Raw genomic sequence first — 24,838 nt, forward strand, 5'->3', positions numbered from 1 at the left:
CATTGATTTTCCTACCATTCGATGCTCAAGCAACAGAAATAGAAAAGAAATATGAGCTAGAAACGACAATGGAACATAGGATAAAATTCAAAAAAAAATGGATGATCAATATAAAATAGCACGTCTATCTACATGAGAAGATGTAACAAATACTCTAATCCACTAAAACCATGCAAAACCTGACATGACGCATTAATCTAAACAAGCGTCGAGTTTGGGGGAGTGATGCCCTTGGAGATGTAGTATGCCTTCTCAGCCTCTGCCAATCGCGTTTGAAACAAACCCCATTCTTTTCTACACCTCTCTCTCACCTGTCCAAAGAAATGTTATTCATGTCATATTTTTCATTGATTATCGCCACTAAGATGATGACCCTGAATGTTTGTTCAGCTCATGTCGTGGAAATTACTTACCCCTTCCCAAGGTGCTCTGCCGTTTTCTGCTTTACCCTGAAAAACCAATAACAAAGTCAAGATGATGAGCAACACAGCATAAATGTAGTAGTAACCTTGACAATGCGTAGCAGGTAGGGCTGCGTCCCCTTACCTGGTTCCCGAGTGAAGGAACCACCTGATGAACAATCCATTGAGCATCTACCACTCCTATTTTCTCATGAGCCGGCTGGGACAAAGAACAATCACAAAAAAAGAAAAAAAATGAAGAAAAATATCAGAAAAGAGAACGCATAATTGGGTGCAACTAATTGTTTAATTTTTTTACACATTTGTAAATGTGTCTCGTTGCAGAGATCCAATGAAAAACAAATAAAACAAGATTACGCATTAGTATCTGTGATAAGTTGAAAGGTAAATCTTACCTCTACACATTTTCTAAGAGCAAAATCAAGGCCCCATCCATGAACCAAGTCATTCTACAATGAGACAGTCTGGATGAGCACGAAAATTTGCAAGGGCGATTGACAAATAGTAAATGGTAACGAAACAGTAAGGACAATCAACATTACCTGAATCATATGCCAGACACATCGCCATGCATCCCGAGAAAATACAGTTGCCATTATCTCTACAAATCTGGTCAGAAAAATAAAAATAAAATTTGAGAGAGAATGGTCAAAATACATTAACCAATAAAAAAGTATTGCATACGCTGCACATGGGGGCAAGAGAGGGTCAGAACACCAGCCTGGTCTTTCCTCTGTTTCTCTATAGAGAAAACCGGTAGGTCATCCATTAATTAGTGGTTAGAATAAAAAACAATTGAGGAAGTTCTGAACTGGCAGACAGCAATTTGACAATTATTTTTGCATTAAATGGTACTCAAAAAGCTTACTTATGGACTTCACGATCACCTCTTCTCTTTGTCATTTGCCAAGTTAGACCATTGTTAGGCTCTAAACCAGGCTGTGAAATCTCTAGCCCATGCTTCTTGACTAATTTAATATACCTAAAATGAAAATAGTACCATTAAATGACCCTTTCATGAACGTTTTGGTTAACAAATCTTACTTACTCTTCAGCATTAAAATGCTCGACCCCAAGGTCTTCATCCCATATGAATATGTACTCATATCGTGCCACAATATCAGGGTGCAAAAACCTTTTGGCATACCACCTAACATATAATAACAGGATTAAATTATGAAGTAATTGATTAGATGCTATAAAGACACCAAATTTCTAGTCATGAAAAGAAAAACAAAATAAAAAACTAACAAAGAATTATTCTCTTACCATTTTGTTTGTTTCCTGACACTTACATGAATAGCTCGTTTTGACCATTCAAATTCATCCCATTCAGAAGTTCGGCCATCATAATGGAATAACATTATTGTAAAATCTTCAGAAAACTGCAGGAAAAATAAAGCATACTCAAATAATGCAATAAGCAAAAGGAAATAAGAAATTATTGGATATATGAGGTTCCCTAACTTGTCAACAGTGTTAGAATTAGCCAACATAGTCAAAATCTAAAGCCAAAACCATTCCATTTGGATACATGAGATTCTATAACTTATCAACATAATCAAAGTCAGCCAACATAATCAAGCAATGGTGAAATGCAAATTATGCTAAGAAAAATGGGACCTTCCAGGCTACCGTGGCTCCTTAGCAGTGGCAATTAAAATGGACCATGTGAATTCCAACAGACAGATCCTCCAGAAGTGTAAAAAAATGAGGGGTTCAAGAAAAGAAACAAGCAACAAGTCCTCTAATACATCTCCAGGAATGGTTACTAAAAATCACCGACATATTATCAAGGTATAGATTATCTAATGCTTAAAACATTTAAACACATCTGGTTCACTGAATCAATTTGAGAAGCAATAGAATAGTTATTCTTGGGGAATGAATAGAGTAGAAATACATATTTCTTTGAGATGCAGGAATAGCTATTTCATGACGTTCAATGGATTCATCAAGAATAGAAGAGCTATTCCTGCATACTAAACCTGGTGTTCATTTTTGATTTATTCTTAGAGTGATTGTTATCATCTTTGAAAACCTGTCATCTACATATAGTATCTTAGTTAAAGGCAGTGTGGAAACAGTTGTCTGCTCATTCATTCTGCTTTGAGCATCATTTGATTATAAGTTTATTTACAACAGTCATCATCCCATAGCTATACTGCCATTTAGCTTAAGGATGCCTAATCTATATGTATCTAAATGCTGCATTAAACTAGATCATTGAATCTTGATTTGATAACTTCTCACATCTCAATCAATGTTGCTTCCTCAGTTTTATTTGTAAAGACACTTCCTCCCTATTTGAAGCATAATTTACATATTTCAGTGTTTTAACATTGAATTCTGTTGATTTACACTTTTCCCTTGATCAACATATTCAACTGAAGTCCAGTCAAACCAGAAATAGGAAACTCCATAAAGTAATTTAGCAAAGATGAAAATGTTAAAAGTAAACGTGTGCAGTTTGTTATTGACAAGCAATTAAGAGTCAGGCCTTTGTCATTAACCTTTCTTCAATGTTTCCACCCACAGCAGCACATTCTACCAAAGTGATCAAAGTTCTACTTGTACACATTCAGTATCTAAATGAATCAAATGCTTGAAATAAATGTGCATTTTCTGTGAGTAAATTGACAAAGAAGATCCACAATGAATTCCTACATGGTAGTCTGAGATTATCCTTCAAATTACACTGATATGATATCTGCAGCAATTATGTCATGACCATAGCATACAATAGTTTTGAAACCAAACAATGTTATGACTAATATACATACTGGATATAAGTAGCATCGTTACTGAACATAGCTAAACTAGGAAAACATGCCACTTGTACTTTTATTCTGAAAATTTGATTAGGTCATCTAATATCTTACCATGGTTTGAAAAATAATAACTAATGCTTATTCAGAGTCTTCTGATTAAAAACATTATTAAATAGATAACTATTTCACCTTTTTAACTGCAGCGTTGATATTATTTTTCTGATCATATCCAACAGTGAATGTCACAAGATACTTCTGCCGTATAGTCAAATCCTGCTCATTTCATGCAAACAATTACAACTTCATAAGACCGTGCTATTTGAGGTAGCATCATAAAGTAGTTGGCTATAAGTTATCAAATTTATCTATTTGTTGGAGGAAAAAAACTTGATCATGGCAAATTCAGTAGATGCACAAGGGCTATTATTTGGGTCTACCTTTATAAAATATACTCTTGATGGCTGATAGAGAATACAGGATAAGCTCATGATGTTCATGCATCCAATTTATATCAAGAAAATATGATGAAAAACACATCAGAGAGAAAAATTCAATAATATAACGATGGCATATTGTAATGGCCATTCAAATCCAGCAAAAGATTCATGATTACATTGATGAATTGCTTCTTAGCCAGTGACTATACTGGCTATCAGATATGCATCGAGAAACTATGGAGAAAATTAAAAAAAAATTTCACCTATGTTTTTACAAATAATGCAGCTTGCACAATAATTTCACAGATTAGTTAAGAATTTAAAAAAAAATGCAAATTAAGAGTTAGAAAAGAAAAGGGGCACAATAAACACTACAGCAGGCATGCCCTCAATGGTTCTCTTGTTAATTTGTCAAATATATACTTCATCTATGTAAATATAAATTAACGAACTACCTACCTCATCTGGGTTTCCCCATAATCTGCGTAAATAAAAATCTGATTCAGGCACAACTATCTCTGGTGGTAATCTCTCAGCACCTTTGGGGTTTGTTGGAACATAAATCTGTATAAGAATAAATAAAGAAAATTATGCAATATGTTACAAATATCAAATGCGTTGGCATGAACATATGTTTTCATTGTTTCATCAACTAAGGAAATCAAACAGAAAAAAAAAAAAGAGAGTTTTCTCACATTAAAAGATTCTGCCACCTATAAGTGGATGATGCAACTACAGTGTAAAGTTAGGATGCATTTTATATGCAAAAAGTTATCAAGTCAGTGACAAATATAAATAATAAAGTATTGGTGAGTGGTAACTGATAATTAGCATTTAGCAAGAGCCATGGAAAACTATATACTACACTAAATAACATACTGAAAAAACATAGTATATAATCTCAGGATAGATGGCTAGATAACTGTTAATTGTCAATGTAGTTTCTCATGTACCTCCTGTGGAACTAGAATTGATTGTCAATACCATGTCACACCACTCTAACTGGTGTTCTCTTAATATCCAAGTGATTTTCTTTTTAGTTACTAAATCCAGCATTATCGATGTCACAGACTTAACAAACTACAAACCTTCAACTTGTAGTTTTCCATCTATTGATTGACAAAAGACAATTGCCCATACAATTCTGCTACCTAACTTTTCCCCTTTTGCCTGGGACTCACAAGATTAGCTTGACATTACATAACTATCTAACGAATCAAAAAATATATAAGACTGAAAATGACTCAATAGATTAAAAAGGTAGCAAATAAGAGTATAAGACCATCTAAAGAGCAACGGACCTTTAAAGCATCAGTAGAGTTTGATGTAGAGTTATTTCTCATCTTTGTCAAAGCATGGTTCAATAAAGTTTGGGTCGTGACACCTGAGTTCCTATCTTCAATGTAAGATATAATGCCAGGAGGAAAGTGAAGCTGCCAAATATGAGGAGGAAAATATTTCATCTGATATTAGGATATCAAAATAAAAAATAACAAACTAAGCTATTTGTTTTACCTTTGTTATGCTAACTGTTGGAAAGGAAATGCCAATCAAGTATCCAAACACTACTCCGATGACAGTTGAAATAATAATCCTCATACTCTCATTTGATTTTCTAGGAAGGGTACTACCAGTCAAAGAATAGGATATTACGTGAGCCATATTTGTGACTCGTTCATGCAAATGATGAAAAATCTCAAATAATGTGCTAGCTTAATTACCTGCGGCCACCAATTCCAAGTTTTGCCATGTTTTTTGTCTTTCAACTTCAATGTCAGAAAGCCACCACAATACTAGTAGTAGAAATAAGCTTGACATTAATTGGTAGGTACATAATTATAATCTAGTAAAGTGTTCTCATCACAGTTGACATACCATGAGCAACAGCCTATGAAAAAAACTGGGTGTTAGGAACAATAACAATAAATCAATGAGATAATGTTTCCAAGTTTATAGCGTTGCACATATCAGCATCCAAGGTTGCTTTGGAAGTCATCAAAGAAAGCTATCTCTATTAGTTGAAATAGAAATACACTATTAAATACAATTTGTCTGATGTCTCACAAAAGCAAAGCACGTGAGTAGCACAAAGTGTAAGAACGATCTTTCAAAACCTATTGGTCGTAGAATCACTATTCATCTTTCACCCACGCAGAATCACATCAAATATATCTAACAACAAACGTCTTCGCAAACATGGTACAGACATACATACAATTGCGGGAAAAAAAACCCACAGCACAATCGTGTTTATCCTCTCAATCAGAACGTAACGAAATGAAGGAATAAAATCTTTTTATAGAATCCAGAAAGGGCGAGGTAAAATGGAAAACCGAGAAGGATGCGAAGAGACAACCTGGAACAGAAAACAAAAGGCGGATCTGAAACCCTAGAGCCGCCAGGCGTGTTCCAAATCCACCGCCTTCAACTCGATCCGGCGATTCTGTTACAGAACGATGAAGACGAAGAAGAATGAAGGCGAGGGATTTGGGATCTGGTCGGGGTCGGTTGATTTAACTGCTCGGCCAATGATAAATAGAGGTAAAAAATAGGCCGACAATATAAATCAATACTAAATACAAAAAACAAAATAACAACAGGAAATTTCTAGGAAAAAGAGAAACTGACTATCTTTATAACTTTCCAATAAACTTTCACATACCGTGTTATCGACCACTCATATTTGTACCTTCTCATCGATTGAATGCCAGAAGCGAAACCGCGTTTCCACGGAGCCCATAGAGATAGGTGACGACTTGAGTAGAAGAATCTCTGCGCTCCGAGTTCAAATTGTTTGCTGCTTATACCTACCAATCAACATCATTACTTCGTGATTCGAACATGAGCGGGCCCCACTAGGGATGGACGAGACGGGTAAACGAAGCACGCGTGACCTGGCCGTCGTCAAATCGAATGGTCGCCGCGGATTCGGGCGACGTGTCGAGATGCGAAACGAGCTAAGCCGGCCGGAATCTTGGGCCGAGGCGAGTAGCGAATTGTACGGTTCGTTTGGGTTCTTTTTTGCAGTGGACCGGTTTAATTAAGAATTCTGAAATAAATTTGCAGAAAATGAAAAATTAAGAAATGAAAATAGAACAATATTAAAATAATTTTGACCAATATGAACCCGTCTCGTTTCATATTGCACCCGAGTTTGGGTTCGCCGAATCAATTCAATCCGGTCCGCTTGGCGTTCATGGTTCACCTAACCAACTCGGCAATCACGACTCACAAAACCCTTCTCGGCGCATCCCTCTCGCACTCTCCTCTGCCTCTCCCATGGCGGCGGCTGGACTGCGCCATCTCCTCCTCAAGAAAACCACTCCTCCCCCTCCGCTCCGCCTTCTAGCCTCCTTCGACAATCACCTGTTCCACGATCCTAGCCCCTTCAGGATCCCACCTCAAGCGCCTTCAATCCCTGACGCCCCCGCCGGCGAGGCGCCGCCGCCCTCCGTCTGCGCCCCTCTTCACGCTTACCCATCCTTTCCTCACTGCTTCCTTTCGGGCCCTATCTATGGTCCTTTACCTTGCGGATCCGCCGCCGAACTCGACGATGCACTTGTGAGGGACCCAGCGCCGATGTGGGCTGACAGCGTGAAGAAAAAGAGGAAAAAGAAGATGAACAAGCATAAGTTGAGGAAGCGGAGAAAGCTCCTCCGCCGGAAGACGTAGGAGGTCGGGTTAGGGTTCGTATCTGGCTGAAGGTCGTTCTTTTCTTCTCTTCTGCGTTTTCGATTTGGTTGGATGTGGTTGATTTGTTGATTCCTTCAGCATCATAGGACGGGTATGAGAAGTGGTTCCTTGTTCACTAATCCATGCATCAAAAGCTCCTGGGGTTTCGTTTGTGCAATATTTATCCAGTACACTGTTCCATCTGAAGGAAGAACCAGAGCTAATTATAAAAACGATATGCTGAAAATTTCTAGTTTACCATGTTCTTTTTCTTCCATCTGCTTCTTTACAATAAAATTCGTTAACAACTGTTTGATTATCATTGATATACAACTGGGATTCTGTTTCTTTGCCATGTAGTAGGATTCCTTGTTATGCATGCATACTTTTGCTATGGATGTGGCAGCTAATTTGGGATTCTGGAGTTATAATCATAGACAAACTTTATTGCCTTGGATATATGTTCATTGAAATTTCATTTTAACCAGAAAGTTGTTTTGAAAATGTTGAGTAATGTAAGACAGCCTTGTGTATCAAGTTTTCTTCTGTTCTGGACAGGTAATTAAATCTTAGAAATCTGTACAAACCTGTCATGGCCTTTTTCTTAGTCTTGTAGGAAACTTTGCAGCTGTAAATATTGTATTTTAAAATAAATATCAGATGTTTTTCTTCCTGAACTTATCACATCATCATCATCTCTATGCTGCTATTGACCTATTATTGCAGTATCCTCTAAATCCACCATTGTGCCAAATTTCCCACAATAGAGTAGTTTTACTCTGAAACATATGATTGTAAATTCTTAATCTTTGTAGAAAGCATCACTTTTAACTCCATCTTAACGTACATTGGAAGCTTCTGTCAAGAATGAATAGCAACATTCAACAGGAATATTACTTGCAACTGAAACTTTAAACCACTCAAGAAATTGAGTTCTTTGAAGATCCAATGTTAAGTGATTTGCAAATTATCTTACACGATTCTACTGGCTTAGAGAAGCTATTAAGTAAATTGAAATATGTGAGGGCTGAGAGCATATGAATTTGAATATACAGAGAGGAGACAATTCCAGTAAAACTGATCTCCTTATCCATAATTAGAAGCATGAAAGGAGGTCTGAAAGAGAGGAGGATAATCAATCTGATCATCAAGAAAGAGTCAATAGAGCATTTGTTTGTTTAGTATACCATATTGTTCATGTAAGTTTGATGGATAATATGAATTTCTAGTTGGGAATTAAAGTACATAAACTTAATGTTTTGCAGTTGGAATGAATGCCGATTGAGAACTGTTAAATAGTTGTTAATGGGGTTCTCCTGGCCCCTTGTAATAAGTTGCTAACTGTGCCCCTCGCGAAGGGCCTACAGCCACCATCAATTACCCTTCCCCCTCGCGAGGAGACAGCCGACTTTTCCTTCTAATGAATAGCTAATCACAATATCTAACTCCCTTGCTTCTCTTGAACATCTCCCAGCCACACCATAGGGAGATATAGCCCCTTTGTTCGGAACAAGCAAACTCAGGCTTCTTTTATCATATTTGGGATATATTCATAACATATATTGCTTCCATGTTGATGCTTGCTTGTGTGGAACAAACAAATTTCTGTTTTCCCCAGTTTGTTTTATCAACTAGCAGTTGCAATTTTCATCTGAGTAGAACCATATTTGGACGATAAAGAGATTCCTTCTTTTTTGCCTCCTGTTGGTGGGTGATGTGTTATGCATTTTCCTTGTAAACGAAGATGTTTTGCTGTTCTTGTTTTTATCTTTTCTTCCCTCTTCTATTTTTTCATTCCTTTTCTTCTAATGACCCACTACTGTCTTCTTACATGGCAGTTAATTCTCTGCTGAAATGTAATTGTACTTGTTTTGTGATTGTACTTACATTCGAACTCCTTATTCTGTATCAAAATGTAGTTTACCATGATGGAAAATACTCTCTTGTAGACATTTTCTCTACTTTTGTACTAGTCCACCGTTGTATCCCTACAGTAGCTAACTAAACCTTAATTCTGGAACAACCAAAAAACCTCTTTATAGCTGGATAGCATCACAAGTTACTCTGATCTATGATTCTATATTTTACATGGGGCATTTCTAGTTACAAAATTCTCAGATAAGTGTTCGTCTAGAGTCATAACTGTTGGATGCCCCATAAATTTTACTAATTTGGCAAATAAAATAGCTTTATAAGTTTAAATGAATAAGGAACTATTAATGGACTTGAACATCTTGAATTAGTGATTGGGTGTAACAAGTTAATAGCTAAGTTCTCTTATTTAATTGGATCGAAACAATTAGTATTAAAACGGACTTAATCCTAGGCATGAAGAAGTGTCGGAAATGGTTGTCTATGTAATTGCGTAACTACTTTTCGGTCTCACATACACTGAAAAGGATGAGTTTAAGCTATGAGTTGAATTTGGATCTTGTGGGGATGTACGACATATTAACTTGGGAAGCTGTAGTAGTATACCCATATAGTAGAATAAAGTTTTAGTAGTTGTTGTTGTTGCAGTACTTTTAACTTGGGATTAGTAAATGTGCTAGTTTTTTTTTTTGTTGTTGTTATTGATTGTTTAAGTGGATTGTGATAAGTAGTGTAGCCTATCCTAAATTCCTAAGAGATAGAGTGATAAGCCACTGCTTGAGTGAAGGCAGGTATTTTTACCACATTGACATATATGTTTTGGATTTTAATTGAAAGATTAATTAGTATGCTGGATTGTTAAATTGTATGTGTAAATCAAATTAGAAGGTTGTGGTCTCTCACCCTGTAGTAAACATGTCATATTCATGTTAGTATATTTGAAACATTTAGTTGTTTTAGTTGCTTGGAGAGTCAGATTAACTAAATCACCAGTCGTATGTAGCTAAGTAGAACTATAAACAAGTCAAGCTGAGTCATGTTTTATGATATGCAAGTTTGTTTGATAGAATAACTGAGTCTAAGTCAAGTCTAAAATGAATGAAGTCGTTGAAATGATTGTTCAAGTTTGATTTGATTTTTTTATAAGCATGATTCAAACTTGACTTGAAGTTTGTTTAGATGTTATCGAACTCTCAATTTAAATTTGTTTGATTTTTTAAAATTTTTATATTTTGAACTTGTTTAGTTGGTTATTAAATTTGATAATATAAATTTATTTATTTATTTTATAAATTTTTTATTTAATTAATAATTAATAAAAGTTTTATTGATGAACATGATTCATGAACATTAACGAGTTGAACATATATGTATTCAAGTTTATTTGTTTAGTTTATTCATTTAGTTTAATGAGTTGTTCAAATTTGTTCATATAATTAATTTTGTATGTATTGAATGAATATAATAAATTTTTATTAGTGGAATATCAAATTTGTTCATGAACATTCAGTTCGGTAACAACTCTATGGTTAAGCAAGAAAAGTCACTGCTCATTAAACAAGTAAGTCTTCGTCAACAAGAGAAGTTTGACACTTAAATAGAGAAAGTCATATTTGGTTCACAAATGGCAGCAATCTCTTCATTGATCTTTGAATTAGATATTGCATTGTGTGATAAATGAGTCTATGTATTGTCCGAGCATGACTTCAATCAAGGATAGAAGTATAATAAATCATTACTCCATTCTTTTCAACAATAACATTAATTGACTACAATCTTAGACATCCATTGGACCACTCAACCAATGCCTAGAAAATGACAAGAAGTCATTATTAAGTAGATAGATATCATACTTAGCTCTATATTCCCTTTTCTATTTATTTACTTCTGCTTAATAGTCAATGGTGTGAAGATCAAAATGACCAAGCTTTCATGTAGTATCACAGAAGGCTCTTTCTACTTGCTTGTGTTGTTTAATTGATACCCTTTTGCTCTTATTTTTTTAGTTTTTAAATGGGGCATGTCCTAGATATGTCTTCTATCAGTTTCCTTGTGAATCATTGTGAACTTTGGCAATAAATGCTCTAATTAAAAGATGATTCCATGTTGTATAGCCTCCTTTGGAGAGCCTTCTTGTCTTATGGAATGATATCCATGCCCGTCCAGTGATATTAATAAAGACAACTCTATAAGACTCCAAAAGTTAAAAAAAAAAAAAAAAACCATTGTAGGACTTCACATTGCTCTAAAAGACATAATACACAATTTATCTGAAGAATTTAATTAAAGACCTTAGACTTATGTATCTCTTACCACCAAGCAAGAACAAGAACAGCGTGCTTTGTTATCCTCCCTCATCATCAGCGTGCATGTCTTGTTCCCGCAAACTCCTACAAGCAATGCAATTCAATCATCAATTCTTTAAACAAAAACGAAAAAAAAATAACCCACAAGCAACACTCAAGTGCTGATCACAATCTCTCCTCCGCATCTCCTCTATAAATTAACACTCCAACACCGCAGCGGCATTCCATCGAACACCTGGTGTGCAAGAGTGGTGGTGAAGAAGCTGGCCATTGCTCCTGCTAATACTGGTTCTCGCAGTGGCCACCACCGAAGCCATTCCGTTCGAGGAGAAGGATTTGGCGTCGGAGGAGAGCCTCTGGGACCTGTACGAGCGGCGGCGCGGGACCTCGACGAGAAGCGGAGGCAGTTCAATGTGTTCAAGGAGAACGTGCGGTTCATCCACGAGTTCAACCGGCGGAAGGAGGCGCCGTACAAACTCCGCCTCAACATGTTCGGCGACATGACCAACCACGAGTTCCGGGCCGCCTACGCCGGGTCCAAGGTCGCCCACCACCGGGCGCTGCGCGGAGGGAGGGAGGAGACGGGATGCGGCAAAGCTAGGAGCTTCGATTACGAGGAGGGAACGCGCTGCCTGCAGTCGTCGGTGGACTGGAGGAAGAAGGGCGCCGTGACTCCGGTCAAGGACCAGGGCCATGCGGTGAGACTTTAAATAACTTGCTCCAATTTATATTTCGCCCCTCAAACAAAAGTTTAATTACTAAAATCAGTACCTTTTAAATTATAACAAATCTATTACGAAAATATCATAATATTATTAAACTTGATTAAAAATATAATATTTGATCGTTAAAGAATATCGAATATCATGTGAAAATAATATTTCATCGTTAAAAGAATATTAAAATTTGGTAATTAAATAAAACAATATTTAATTCTAAATTACTCACTATTTTGTGATAAAATCAGCGAGCTGTTGAGCATTCTCCACTGTGGTGGCCGGGGAAGGCATAAATCAAATTGAGACAAATAAATTGCTCTCTTTATCCAAGCAATAGATTTTTCAAGTCTGGAAAATGTGCCATCTCAGAGGTATGTATAGTTTTTGTTTGTTTGCGATACGGATAACAATGGCCTTTGCAATGGAGTGATTTTTTGGATTATGCATTTGAATACATCAAGAAGAATGGAATCTACTACATAAATGACTATCCTTCAAAGCTCAAACGGAAAATGTGCAATCTAATTTCATTTCCTTCTACCCTACTAAACAAAACCATTAGCACTTCAAAATCCAATTCAGAATTCAACCAGAACTTAAATTACATGTTAGCTAAGAGGAACAAAGTTTGTCATCACAGCAGGGTTGTACCATCAATCAAATTTTCCACGACTAGGAGTTACTTCAGGAATTAGGAACACTATGAACCATGTTAAGCTCAATAAACTTCAACCGAGATGAAATTATACTGCACTAGCATGGAATGCAGAATGCAATGATATAAAACAGTCATAAGAAGCAGTAATAGACTGACCTGTCTATCAAATTACTCTCCGATTAGGCTAATAACATGCAGTAGATTGCAGCCATAAGCTTCTGAAACCCTGCAATTCGTACAGGAAACAAAGAGAAGAGGGTAACGAAGCTCATCATCATTCAATGATTAGAAGACAAGATGTGCCCTTATGCTACAAAAGGACAATCAACAAAATCAAACAAGTTTTCCTTGGCAGGTGCTATGTCTGCCAGTTTCTGACGACCACATCTACATCAGTCTTCAACTGATTGATTAAGAAGGCGGCTTACAAATCAATGTCAATTTGATTGGATCATAGGCAGAACCTAGAGAGATTAGTGTTCACTAATGGAGGAAAATGCAGTGAGGCTTCTACCCTACCCTGCACAGCCAGCAATGGCACATTCAATCAAGAACATTAATTTACAATCTTCCAAATTGCCTGCATCAAATAAGATTTCCTGGACCAGTTCAAAAGGAGTCAGCATTGTGGTCATCTTCGACCCCTTTTTACCGAATGCCCTGTTTTACGCTTGTGACGGCTAAAATCCGACACAAAGCGAAATGTCTGGCCACAATCAGGTTCAGAACAGACATAAGGGCGATCCCCAGTATGAACACGTATATGTTCAGTTCGTGCCCATGGCCACTTGAATGTCATCTTGCACCCCTTCCATGGGCAGACCAATGGCCGGTCATCAGTATGTACCTTCCTGTGCTGCACCAGATACTTGTGAGAGAAAAACTTCTTCCCACAACCTTTCACAGGGCAAATGTCTCGGTTGTGTAATGTCAGTTCATGCTTTGTGCTGAAGCTCATTGAGCAGCCCTCAATATCACACGTGTATTGTTCATCCTCTTCCTTGGTTGTAAGATTCACAGGTTGAGATTTTTTGGGCTTCCTCTTTGCAGGACGTTTATCACACGTATATGGTTCATCCTCATCATTTGTTGTGAGATTCACAGGGTGAGATTTTTTGGGTTTCCTCTTTGCAGATTGTTTATCACACGTGTATGGTTCATCCTCATCCTTGGTTGTGAGATTCACAGGTTGAGATTTTTTGGTTTTCCTCTTTGCAGATTGTTTATCGCTCGTGTCTTGTTCATCCTCATCCTTGGTTGTAAGATGCAAAGGTTGAGATCTATTGGTTTTCCACTTTGCAGATTGTTTCTTGACAGTCAATTTATTCTTTACATCATCAGACTTGGATGGTCGTTTCCTAAGGCGTGTGCTTGGACCTCCAGATTCATTTTTTGAGCTCAATGTAAGCTTGCTAGTGCTTTCGTTCTGCCTTGCCCGAGTGCTTCTTAGGGTTCTTCCTGAAATTGATGCTGGAGTTTCAGATACATCTTCGGGTTTTGGATTTGGATCTGTCCTGGAGCATCTGGGTTTCTTAGATTTTGCCTTCCTCATAGGCTTCTTCCTCTTCTTTCCAGACCTCTGTGCAGACATATTTCCATCAGATTGCTTCCTTTTGGATGATGCTTTGCTGGTATGATCAGTATCAGTGTCAACCAAAGTCCTCTGATCAGGGTCAAGTGAAAACATCTCTTCATACTGCTCTTGGTCTTGAGCTTCATTTTTGTAGGCTAAAAACGGATGGACCTGGTTTGACATCCAAACCTTCCCACACCACCTCCCAGCAACAACTATTTTCTTCTGCCTACTTGGATGTCTACCAGAAGCTTTCGACTTCACTGGGGAGTTACGTACAGAATTGTAACCAAAGGCTTTGTATATAATTGGATTATATGGAACTTGCTTGCTGTAGAGTAGTGATTTGCTGAGGCTTGCTGTATAATACAGGTTGATTCCCAATTTAACAGTCCAATCGCTATTCACGGGCATGACTTCTTCATCCTCTAAGGCTGCTTTTGTTTTTATTTGGTCTTCTTCATTGGCCTCCCTGAATTTAACATTCTTCCAAGCATAGCCAATTCCTAATTCTTGGGCCATAGACTTTGCTTCCAATTCTATTTTGGGATAAACTGCATGTACCATTACTGGAAAATCACTTGCAATGTCTACAAAAGAACTTAAAATATATGCATCTAAAACAACGATGAAACTCCAGAGTCACTTGACAGTTGACAAGAATCTCGCATAAACAACAAGAATCTTGCATATGTTTATGCAGTTTCAACTTTTAACGCTTGATAGCAAACATTTATTTCAGGTATACAGAATTTTTAATTGTATGCACACTCTCAGGTATCATCAAATCTACATAACTCATGAAAGTGAATTAGTATGTCTATTTTTCAACACATTTAATGGATTACACTCTTAACATAATTACTGCTGACTAGATAACACTCCAGCAAAGACTTATGTTTGGAAATAACGAGATTTATGTTTTGAAGATGGTTTAATTCATCAAGATGCATAAAGCAGAAAACATTATAAAGACAATGCATAATCAGCAGTAAAAGAACAAGATTTGTGTTATGTTTGAAGAAGATTTGTGTTATGTTTAAAGCAGAAAACATTAAAATGACTGTAATTATTTAACTCCTATATGTTTAATAGAATAGAGGAGACTTTAAACAGAGAAGACTTTAAACAAAATGGGAAAAATGCAATGGCAAATAAATCTACAACATTCTGTGAGAGAAGGAAGATAAAAAATGCACTGATGCACCTGGGCATAATGGAGTGGTATGCATTAGTTATTCTATCCCTCAATTGGTCATAAGTAACAAGAATTCGTGCATAAACATTAAAATGATAATTAAGTTATTTAATTCCTACATTAAAATACTATGAAGTTATTTAGTTCCTACATGTTTAATAGAATAGAGCTTCTAGCTATTGCTGTGCTAATGAACAACTGTTAATTAGTTGCTGACAAGAACAGTAGACAGATCAAGAAATGCACTGTTGCTCCTCGTCATAATGAGGTGGTTTACATTAGTTAGGCTATTCCTCGATTAGTCACATGTACAAGCAATCATGCAAGCACTGTAATATCTCCAAGGTTAGCCCTAAATTGTTGAGCAGAAAGATGAGATTTAATAACTATTAACTACAGCCTAGACTAAGTTCCTGTCTAAGCAAAGCTAATTGTATCAGATAATAAAGCTACATAATGCTCAACTGAAACCTCAAGTGAAACCCAACACTGTTCGAGCAGTGAGCCATATCATACACCAAAAAGCTAAGTTTTTAGTTTTGGCAATTTGAAATGGAAATACAGCACACTTTCTTACACAATAACACAATCATCTTCTAACACTTGTGGATTCAGAAAGTTGTCGATATCTTAAATCAAACAGCAACCTATGTTTCGGTTTTTCTCAGTTTGAAATAAAATATGAAGCATACTTATACCTTAACATGCACAACCATGTTCCAATACCAACAGAGGATTTTGAAACTGTTTTCACTTTTCTGCTTCAAGTTTTCATAGAAACAGCAATTATGTTTTCACAAATAAATATTTATCTGTGTTTCACTTTTCTGGTTAAAGTTCTCCAGTACTCTTGGAAGATTGTTATATACAAAAGTAGTATATAACTCCAACACACCAGACATGAGACAAAAACATTAATCTTTGAAATGGTTCTGTAAATTAAGGGAAAAGCAAATCGTTCACCAAAATCTGATATTAAATATAGATATCATAATCTAGAAAGCAGAATATCTAAGGGGAAGATGCAAGTGCAAAGATATACATGCTAAGGAGTGGTATAAGGATAAAAGGAAAAGATTAGAAATAATGCAAAAAATGATATAGAAGGATAAGAGCAAAAAGAATAGACCATAACTTAGCAGCTCTACAGGAATGCACAATCACATAATTCAAGACATCACCTGGATGACATAGAAGCATCATATGCACCCCTCCTACTGGTTGCAGTCGTTTCTCAACCTCTGCAGCATGTTCAAGACAGAATACATGCATTCGGGAAGAATCCTTGTCAGATCCTTGCATGACGGATGGTGTAGAGATTGACAATTTTGGATCAAAATTTTTGATTTCTGAATGTATTCCAGCCTTTTTCCCTGGCATAGCTGGGTTGCCACAAATATCACGTTTGACAGAGATATTTGATGAAAAAGATGTTTGATTTCCCATTGTCAATCTGCTGTAATAATTTCCAGCAGTCACAATCGTCTCACAAACACCATATAGTTTCTTGCAACTTACATCTCTAGGCTCCCCTTCAAACCTTACAGCACCATTATCCTCTGAATCAGATATATTCACTATGTCCCTTGTTTCTGATTGGTTTGGACTGGATATCTCTGATTTTAGATGGCTTTTTCCATCCACAATACCATTGGTTTTGGCATCTAAGTACTTCGAAACACCCGCAGAATGAGGGCTTTGAGCTGATGTAGGAATTTGGCTGTCTAACAAGCACAAATCCAACTCACATAAAGCCTCCTTTGAAAAATGATTTTGGAGTGCAACAGCACTTTCAGAGTGATGATTGCCATTACATAATGTTGAATCTTTCATATCATTTTTTCTGCTCATTGGTTTTTCATTTTGGACATCATCTTCAATGTCTGACATATCAGCATAAGCAGAAGCTAAAAGATCAAGTGCAGAAGTATCTCTTGGACATGTAACATCAGAAAACATACTGACACTCTGGTCTGAACCCTGAGCTGCAGAAAGGTTACAGTAGAATCAGTTTAACACAATACCAGAGTTAATTTTCAAAACAGGTGAAGAACATGTAGCTAATAGAATAGAGAAAGAGACCAGTGAAAAAACCTATTTACGACCAGTGAGATGCAGAAAACATACTATGATATATTTCATTTGATAAGAGAAAACACATTAAACTTTTGGTATTGCAAAACAATAACAATCAAGCCTTATCCCACTAGGTGGGGTCGGCTATATTGATCATTCTACGTCATTGAGTTCTATCCCCTATTATATCATCATTTATATTTAAATATATTTTATTTTATTTTATTATTGCTAACCAAGTCTTTTTTGATCTTTCTCTTCTATTTGTCATAGTTTCATTTATTGGTCGTCTAACTGGAGCATTTATTGGTATTGCAAAAGAAAACCAAAAAAAATTCAATATCCAAGTTTTGTACAACGAAAATTTGCTAGGGTGACCCAACCCAGTTATTGTGAAAAAAGCCAATGTAGATCAAGTGCAAATAAACCACAAGCAAATAGTGATTAACAAAGAACAATGGGGTAGATACTTGAACTAAAGGCAAAGATTAGATTGAGTGAAAAAAGTGAATCCAAACATTTATCCAATCTTAGACCAATTTAATATTCCATAGGGAAGTTATACCTCCCCAAAGTCTTAAATGTTTTGTTTGATCAAACAACCTATCTCCCAAGTAAACATCCTTCAACCACGTTAACATAACAAAGAAAAAGCATTAGCTCACATGAACAGTGAGCAAAATCAAGCAACTGAACCTTGAAAAAAAAATAAAGCAAATTTATTAATAAACAAGGAGTTTCCAGGTTTTCCATTGGGACATCCACATAAGCATTACATGATTAGGCATTTAGCAACAGCCTTCAGATATTAAAATCTTGAGAACGCCTGTCATTTGCAGCAGAAAGCCAGGAAGCACAGAATATGGTGAAATCTGTCAAATGTTAAAACTACTATACGTTTGATTAAGAATTTACCAAGCAGTCCTTAACAATCTCAAGTAGCAAAAGTTTTAATAGTTCATCTTGTAGTATCATTCACAATAGAAGGTCCTAAGAATACAAGACTCAACAATTAAAGTGTCTCTATACTATCAATGTCTGAGAGAAGAAAACAGATTTTCTTTCCACAAAGATCCCATTTAATACTTAAGAAAATTTAAGTAACACAATAACAACTAAGCCTTTATCCTTCATTACAAATGAACAAAAGAGTTAATCTGGTGAAAATTTGAGCGGACTTAAAATTGAAGCAACAGCTTACCAATGCCAGTAACCAAATTGTTTCCATTTGACTTCCAATTTGTATTTGTATTTATGCTAGTAACATCTCCAGAACCAATAATGTGATCCTTAAGAAAATCACAATCAGCAGAAATTAGATATTTGGATGCTGCCTCTCTTGGTTGAATGATAGCCACACAAGCAAAGCTCAAAATTCCACATGTGACACACGACAACAATCCTTGATCCAGTAAGCCATTAGCTTGTATTGTCCCTTCTTTTTCACCTTCTGAGTGTAAGGAGGTGGAACATGGGCTAGCAAGTTCACTAGATGTGCTAGACGAAATCATTTTATCACTTTCAGATGAATTTCCTCTAGATGAAAACAACCCATTGAAATCTCTAGTTCTTGAATTCCAGCCAGGACCAACATCACTAGAAGGTACAAGTCGTGCATCGACAGCTTCTTGATGACTGCAAAGACCTAGTGATAACCTTGGTTTTACCTTGACTTGAGATCTGACCAGTGAATTTGCACGGAAAGGACTTTGAGATGTGTTCTGTGGAAGAACTACACAGGATGTTCCAGCATCAAGAAGAATATCAAGGAGGCGATTATTTTGAATCACACTTTGAACAAATGCTGTTTTGACCACCTCTTCTCCTTCTCCTTTCATCTTATCTTTGAGCCGAGAACTTCGTGGCTCACTTCCATCACCTATGGGCATTCTATATAGGAAAAGCAACCAACCATTATACATAGAATTATGCATTTGAAACATAAATTCAATCGCTAGAAAAATAAAATTCAAAGACAACAACAAGAAGTGCAAATAATCATTGGCATCTGTAACTGCCAGCCTACAACAAGGAAAACAGTCTACAACATTCACATTTATCAAAGTAAAATATAAACAGCAAATATTGTATTTCATTACCAAAGAAGAAGTTGACCTCATATTCCTTCATTAAAAACATAAAATACAGAAGAAAAATAGACGCTGTAAAATGGCAGCCACCAACTGAGAACATACATAGGTCATTATCGCATCCCAGTTCATTCTAAATATATTTCTTTTAAGGAAAAAAAAACATTTCTATAAGCTAAAAGAACTGTATGAGTAACTAGAAGCATAAGGCAAAGATAAACTGAGAACATACAAGTGGATAAATGGGTATAAATCAAACTCATTGTAAAATCAGAATATGTAGATAAACAGCCAATGGGCGAAGAAGAGTTACATGTGAGACATATTGAATGAACAGAGTAAAAAAACTACATGCTTCCAAGTAATGCTATTTTGCCAGCGACAAACACATCATAATAAGTTCTTTCCTAGAGAAATAAGTCCAAACATGTATTGATCTCCTGCAAGTCCCTTTATTTCTTCTGACTTCTGTGACAGCCAACTATTGATCTCTTTCAAGTACCTTTGTTACTTTTTACCTCCGTAACTACCAATTATTTGCAAAGCAATTTTATATAAAAGATCAGTAAAGATATAAGAGAAAGTGAGAGCAACAAACAGAAAGAACACATCATAATAAGTTCTTTCCTAGAGAAACAAGTTTGTTCTGTGACAGCCAACTATTGATCTCTTTCAAGTACCTTTGTTACTTTTTACCTCCATAACTACCAATTACTTGCAAAGCAATCTTTTATAAAAGATCAGTAATGATATAAGAGAGTGAGAGAAACTAACAGAAAGATGATATAATCAATCAAGTAATAGGCAAACCTTCTGCTTAATGATAATGCAAGTGCGTATAGCAATTGATAATGAGACACCATAGGAGGGTAATTTATTGAAGCCCTTCGCACTGCAGCTTCTTTAGCAAACTTCAACCATTCAGGAGTAGCAATATTTGCTGCTTCTCCACAATTAAATCCTACAATGAAAAAAAAAATCATTCAAATAAATACAAATAGCACTATGTTGGTGCGAGAATTTCCACAATATGATAAGACAAATCACCTGTAAATGTAAATGAGGTCAAGAATCTTGGAGGATTTGCATACCAGACCCAAAATCAAGGTGTCAAAGATTAGGAAATACCACAATGATGGTACAACTAAGTTTTTTTATCCAGTCAAAAGTATATTACAGATTATCATTAACCAAATTGTCCAATCAAACTATAAGACAGAACTTCATGACTAGCAATTGCACTAGCTAACTTTTCACAAAATTGCATTTGCAGCATGGTTTAACTCTCCAACTACCACTATGACGATATATTGAATGGGAACAAAACCAAAATTAGAACCTTCAAAAACATGAAGTTTGTCAGTAAAAAAAAGCTAATTAAGTTAGAATCCAAAAAATATAATACACATGAAACTTGTCATAAACTGTCCAATTATGATAATAGATTTGAGAATCTCTCCATCTGAAAGTTGCATAAACTTTGAACTCAGCATGTAATCATCATAGAAGATGTGTAATTATTATTCCTACATTTCCATTTTGCTTAAATTTTTGGTAAGTAAAGAAGCCTATTGACACAACTAGAAATGGCAATATGACAAGAACATGATACATTTTTTCTGATTGGTCAAACCATGCCAGAGTTGCCAATAAGAAACATCACCACCCCATCAGCACCCAGCTCCTGAATCAGGTTAACAGATCTGATACCTTTTACCAGTGCAAGCACAGACTGTACATGCGCTATCTATATTTGCAAGACAAAAGAAAATATGCTTAAATGAACTTTAAGACAAGGTTAAGGATTAACAAATATCACTCCTGTTATCATAAATTCCTACTTTAAGACAAGGTCATTTTTGAAGATACTATGACTAGGCCTGTGAAACAAAGCATAAGTGAAACTGAATGTTGATGCACCAAATATCAGTGATCATCATCCACATAGTTGTAGAAATATCAGGCATATATCAAAAATACAGTCAATACGTGAGTCTTTTTTTGAGTTCTTTCAATATGGAGCATCTATCCAGCAGAAATAATTACTGATAATAAGGCTTACAAAAGGCATTATGAGAGAGAACAAATGGCTTACCATGACTGAACCCTGAATGATAAGCCCCAGGAAAAGTGACAACAAAATCACCAGCATTCTGAACCAACCTAATTTAGTCAACATACTTTTAAAGCATTAGTAAATGATAAATAATGTACCAAACTCACTATCTTCTAAATTATCACCTGCAACATGGGATTCCTGCTCCAACAAGTACTTCAGGGGACATAACTGTGGTCTTCTCACCCAGGATTGCAAAAGTCACTGTCACCACCTTAGTAGCATATTAGCAAGTAATTTATCAAATAAATGGAGAAAATTGACTAAAAAATAAAATTGTTCTAAGAAATAGTTTCTAAAGCTAGAACAACCATATGATATTCTATCCAATACTTCCATGCTGCATAGGTTGGTATGCTTTATATATAGACTTCCAAATGTACGCATGACTAGCTAATCAAGTTTCGAGCAGGCTAATTCCATTTTGCGCAATGACTCATCGAGTTTAATTTCTTCTATGCGTATCTTCTATGTGTATCAGGATAAGGTTGATAAGGTATAGTCATTCTAGTCATCTACATTCCTAATTTTTAAGTTCCCATGAAAGCCTCTCCTATGTTTAGTGAAGATTGAAGCTCTTTGAGAAAAGCGCACAAGGCTAAAGATGAAATATCAATTAGTAGATAGACATAAGAAATGCAGGATAAACATGGATGTCAAGGCAGACAAACTCACCAAGAGGATTCACCTCCCCTCCATAGCCATGCACACGAACAACCTCCTCGAATGCGAGCCTAGCATCCCTCGGCACTCCGTACCACGTCTTCCCAGCGCCCGTATGCAGGTAATTCAAGCTGTGCAACTCGTGGTCTTCAACATGCCAGGCAAACCAACTGAACAACATTGCGACGTAGACCATGGGGGATGTCACCCCGGGGATCTCCTCCTTCATAAACCGAAGCAGCGATCCCTTGCCTCGCGACACTCCCCGCATGTTCCACGCAGACTCCCCAATATTAGTCGGGGCGTCGTCGCGCCAGCGCCGGGTGGACGAGGCCAGCGGCGGGAACCCCGATCCAGGCATGTCGTTGGCATACTCCACCGCAAAGGGTTTGTCAGCGGAGGCACGCCAGAACAGGGTCTCAATCTCGAGCGGGGAGAGGGCATCCGGGGAGGCAGCCTTGCGGCCGGCGGCGCGGCGGAGGTGGGAGCGCTCGAGTTGTCGGGCCTTGGCCTCAAACTGCTGGAGCGTGTACCGCTCGCCGCTCTGCCAGACAGGCTTCTGCACGGGGCGCGGGCGGCGAGGGCAGAACCCTACCTGCTGCTGCCGAGTGGTGAAAGAGGAGGACTTCCTACCGCCGTTCCCCAAGGGATTGCGGGCGGTGAAGGAGCGATTGAGGTTGGCGACAACCGTCTTCTTAGGGGCGGGTGGGAAGGGAGGCACGATCTTGCAGATGCCGTAGGATGAAGCCTCCTTCTCGATCTTGAGGATGTAGGCAATAGGGTCGAGGAACTCCAACTCAGTAGGGTGGAACTCCGGCGCCAATGGCAGCGCTTTCAGCCACGGCGGGACCTCCAGTGGCAGTGGCTCCGGCGTCACCACTCCCGCGGCGGATGAGGACGCCGCCGATGCCATTAATGACGCAGAAGGCGCTTCCCCATTCCTAGAGAGAGAATGTGAGCTTTGTGTTTTTCCCTTTTGGGGCAAAAAATGAAGGGTTTTGGAGTGTCTCCCTCTGCCCGTGTCGCGTCGGAGATCAGAAGTGGAGATAGAGGGAGAGTAGAAGCCAATATCATAAATTTATTAAATAATAATAATTAATAATAATAATAATTAATAGGGATAATATTCGTTTCAAATCATCTAACAAATCAATAGCTCGTAGGAATTATATAAATTATATTATATTACCATTTATTTATTTATTATTATTTCTTTTACAAATTTTGCTAAGCAAAGTTTGAAATGTCGGCTATCATTTAATCAATAATAATAAGGTTGAATGCAGTGTGATAAAGTGATAAAATATTTTTAAAAATAATAAAAATATAAAATTATGCTGATGCATTTTTGGCATTTTCACCATTAGTTTTTAAAATGTTCATTCTCTTCATATTTAATTATTAATATTATTGTCTTACTTGACAGGACCAACGGTGTCTAATCGACTAAGCTGTTAAGTAAGTTGAAGAGCGTTAATGACTGTAGAGTGTAGACCAACTGTGACAAATTTAAATTTTTTAAGGAAATTCAAAAAAAAAAACTAACTAAACTAAAATTGACATTATATTCATAATAATTTATTTATATTCATCTAATACTCATAAAATTAATTAAATAAATAAATTTAAATAATTTATTAAATAAATAAATAAATTTAATTTATTAATATTTATGAATAAGAATAATATTTATTTATAATGATTAATTATAATTTCTTAATTTACCTCCTCATAAATGGTCATGAGATTGATCGTTTGAGGTCACTGAGATGACGAATTTCACTTTTACTGAAATGAATACTATTTATAAATCATGTTTGTTAATAAAATTTTATCAATATATTAAATAAAAAAATTTAAAATAAATAAATAAATTTCTATTATCAAATTTAATAATTAATCAAATAAATTTAAAATGTAAAAAAATTAAATAATTAAATAATTTTAAATTGAGAACTTGATAACATCTAAATAAATTAAATTTAAATTAAAATTGAATTAAGCTCAAATTCGTAAAAAAAAATCAAGTCATTTCAAAATTTTGATTCATTTTAAGTTAAACTTGATGTGATTAACTTATCAAACCAACTTAAACACGGATCGACTTGTTTACCGGATCGACTTGTTTACCGTCCTAAACTAATATTCTCATAATGATATTGAAAGATGAGTCATGAAGCAAATCCAATTTTACACGGATGCCACTGCATTCAAACTGGGAAAGGGAATAGATTTTTTTTTCTTATTTCATAAATATTTTTTTAT

At 36.3% G+C, this 24,838-nt stretch overlaps 2 protein-coding genes and 1 long non-coding RNA gene across 7 annotated transcripts; 1 reads left to right on the plus strand and 2 right to left on the minus strand.

The window, feature by feature from the left end:
• Nucleotides 1-83: 83 nt before the first annotated feature.
• Nucleotides 84-6,145, minus strand: LOC141823924 (uncharacterized). Of its 5 annotated transcripts, none has more exons than XM_074711132.1 (16): nt 5,987-6,145; nt 5,506-5,518; nt 5,352-5,423; nt 5,146-5,245; nt 4,932-5,063; nt 4,090-4,194; nt 3,383-3,466; nt 1,692-1,807; nt 1,471-1,572; nt 1,291-1,404; nt 1,107-1,163; nt 965-1,031; nt 818-871; nt 547-621; nt 414-449; nt 84-311 (listed from the first exon to the last, which is right to left on the minus strand). In XM_074711132.1, the coding sequence occupies exons 3-16, from the start codon at nt 5,378-5,380 to the stop codon at nt 198-200; spliced, it is 1,185 nt and encodes a 394-aa protein (XP_074567233.1). In that variant the 5' UTR covers nt 5,381-5,423; nt 5,506-5,518; nt 5,987-6,145; the 3' UTR covers nt 84-197. The 5 variants fall into 5 exon arrangements, with proteins under 5 accessions (XP_074567233.1, XP_074567230.1, XP_074567232.1 ...); XM_074711129.1 differs by having other exon boundaries at nt 5,146-5,257; XM_074711131.1 differs by lacking the exon at nt 5,506-5,518.
• A 738-nt stretch (nt 6,146-6,883) lies between these two features.
• Nucleotides 6,884-7,657, plus strand: LOC141825338 (uncharacterized). The gene is made up of 2 exons (XR_012601501.1): nt 6,884-7,334; nt 7,402-7,657. It is a non-coding gene; the product is annotated as an uncharacterized LOC141825338 (long non-coding RNA).
• Nucleotides 7,658-13,036: 5,379 nt separating this feature from the next.
• LOC141824732 (lysine-specific demethylase JMJ705-like) lies at nt 13,037-23,486 on the minus strand. Its single transcript, XM_074712060.1, has 7 exons — nt 22,578-23,486; nt 22,036-22,124; nt 21,890-21,957; nt 20,605-20,755; nt 18,906-19,594; nt 16,810-17,613; nt 13,037-14,984 (listed from the first exon to the last, which is right to left on the minus strand). Exons 1-7 carry the CDS (start codon nt 23,484-23,486, stop codon nt 13,489-13,491), a joined length of 4,206 nt encoding a protein of 1,401 aa, XP_074568161.1. The 3' UTR covers nt 13,037-13,488.
• Nucleotides 23,487-24,838: the final 1,352 nt, after the last annotated feature.

This window comes from Curcuma longa, chromosome 3 (genome assembly GCF_044706935.1).
Source record: "Curcuma longa cultivar G26 ecotype Majalengka, Jawa Barat chromosome 3, ITB_CL_G26_1.1, whole genome shotgun sequence".
Lineage (NCBI taxonomy): Eukaryota > Viridiplantae > Streptophyta > Magnoliopsida > Zingiberales > Zingiberaceae > Curcuma > Curcuma longa.

Bases quoted from the DNA above. Each gene is read 5' to 3' on its own strand.
- LOC141823924 (XM_074711128.1), bottom strand. From the start codon at position 5,380: ATGGCAAAACTTGGAATTGGTGGCCGCAG. The intron at 3,467-4,089 runs GTAGGTAGTTCG...TGAAATGAGCAG, and splicing joins TATGGGGAAACCCAGATGAG to GATTTGACTATACGGCAGAA. The intron at 872-964 runs GTAATGTTGATT...GTCTCATTGTAG, and splicing joins GTGTCTGGCATATGATTCAG to AATGACTTGGTTCATGGATG.
- LOC141824732 (XM_074712060.1), bottom strand. From the start codon at position 23,486: ATGGCATCGGCGGCGTCCTCATCCGCCGCGGGAGTGGTGACGCCGGAG. The intron at 22,125-22,577 runs GTCTGCCTTGAC...TATGCTACTAAG, and splicing joins TGAATCCTCTTGGTGAGTTT to GTGGTGACAGTGACTTTTGC. The intron at 17,614-18,905 runs GTAAGCTGTTGC...ACCTTTCTGCAG, and splicing joins CAATTTGGTTACTGGCATTG to CTCAGGGTTCAGACCAGAGT.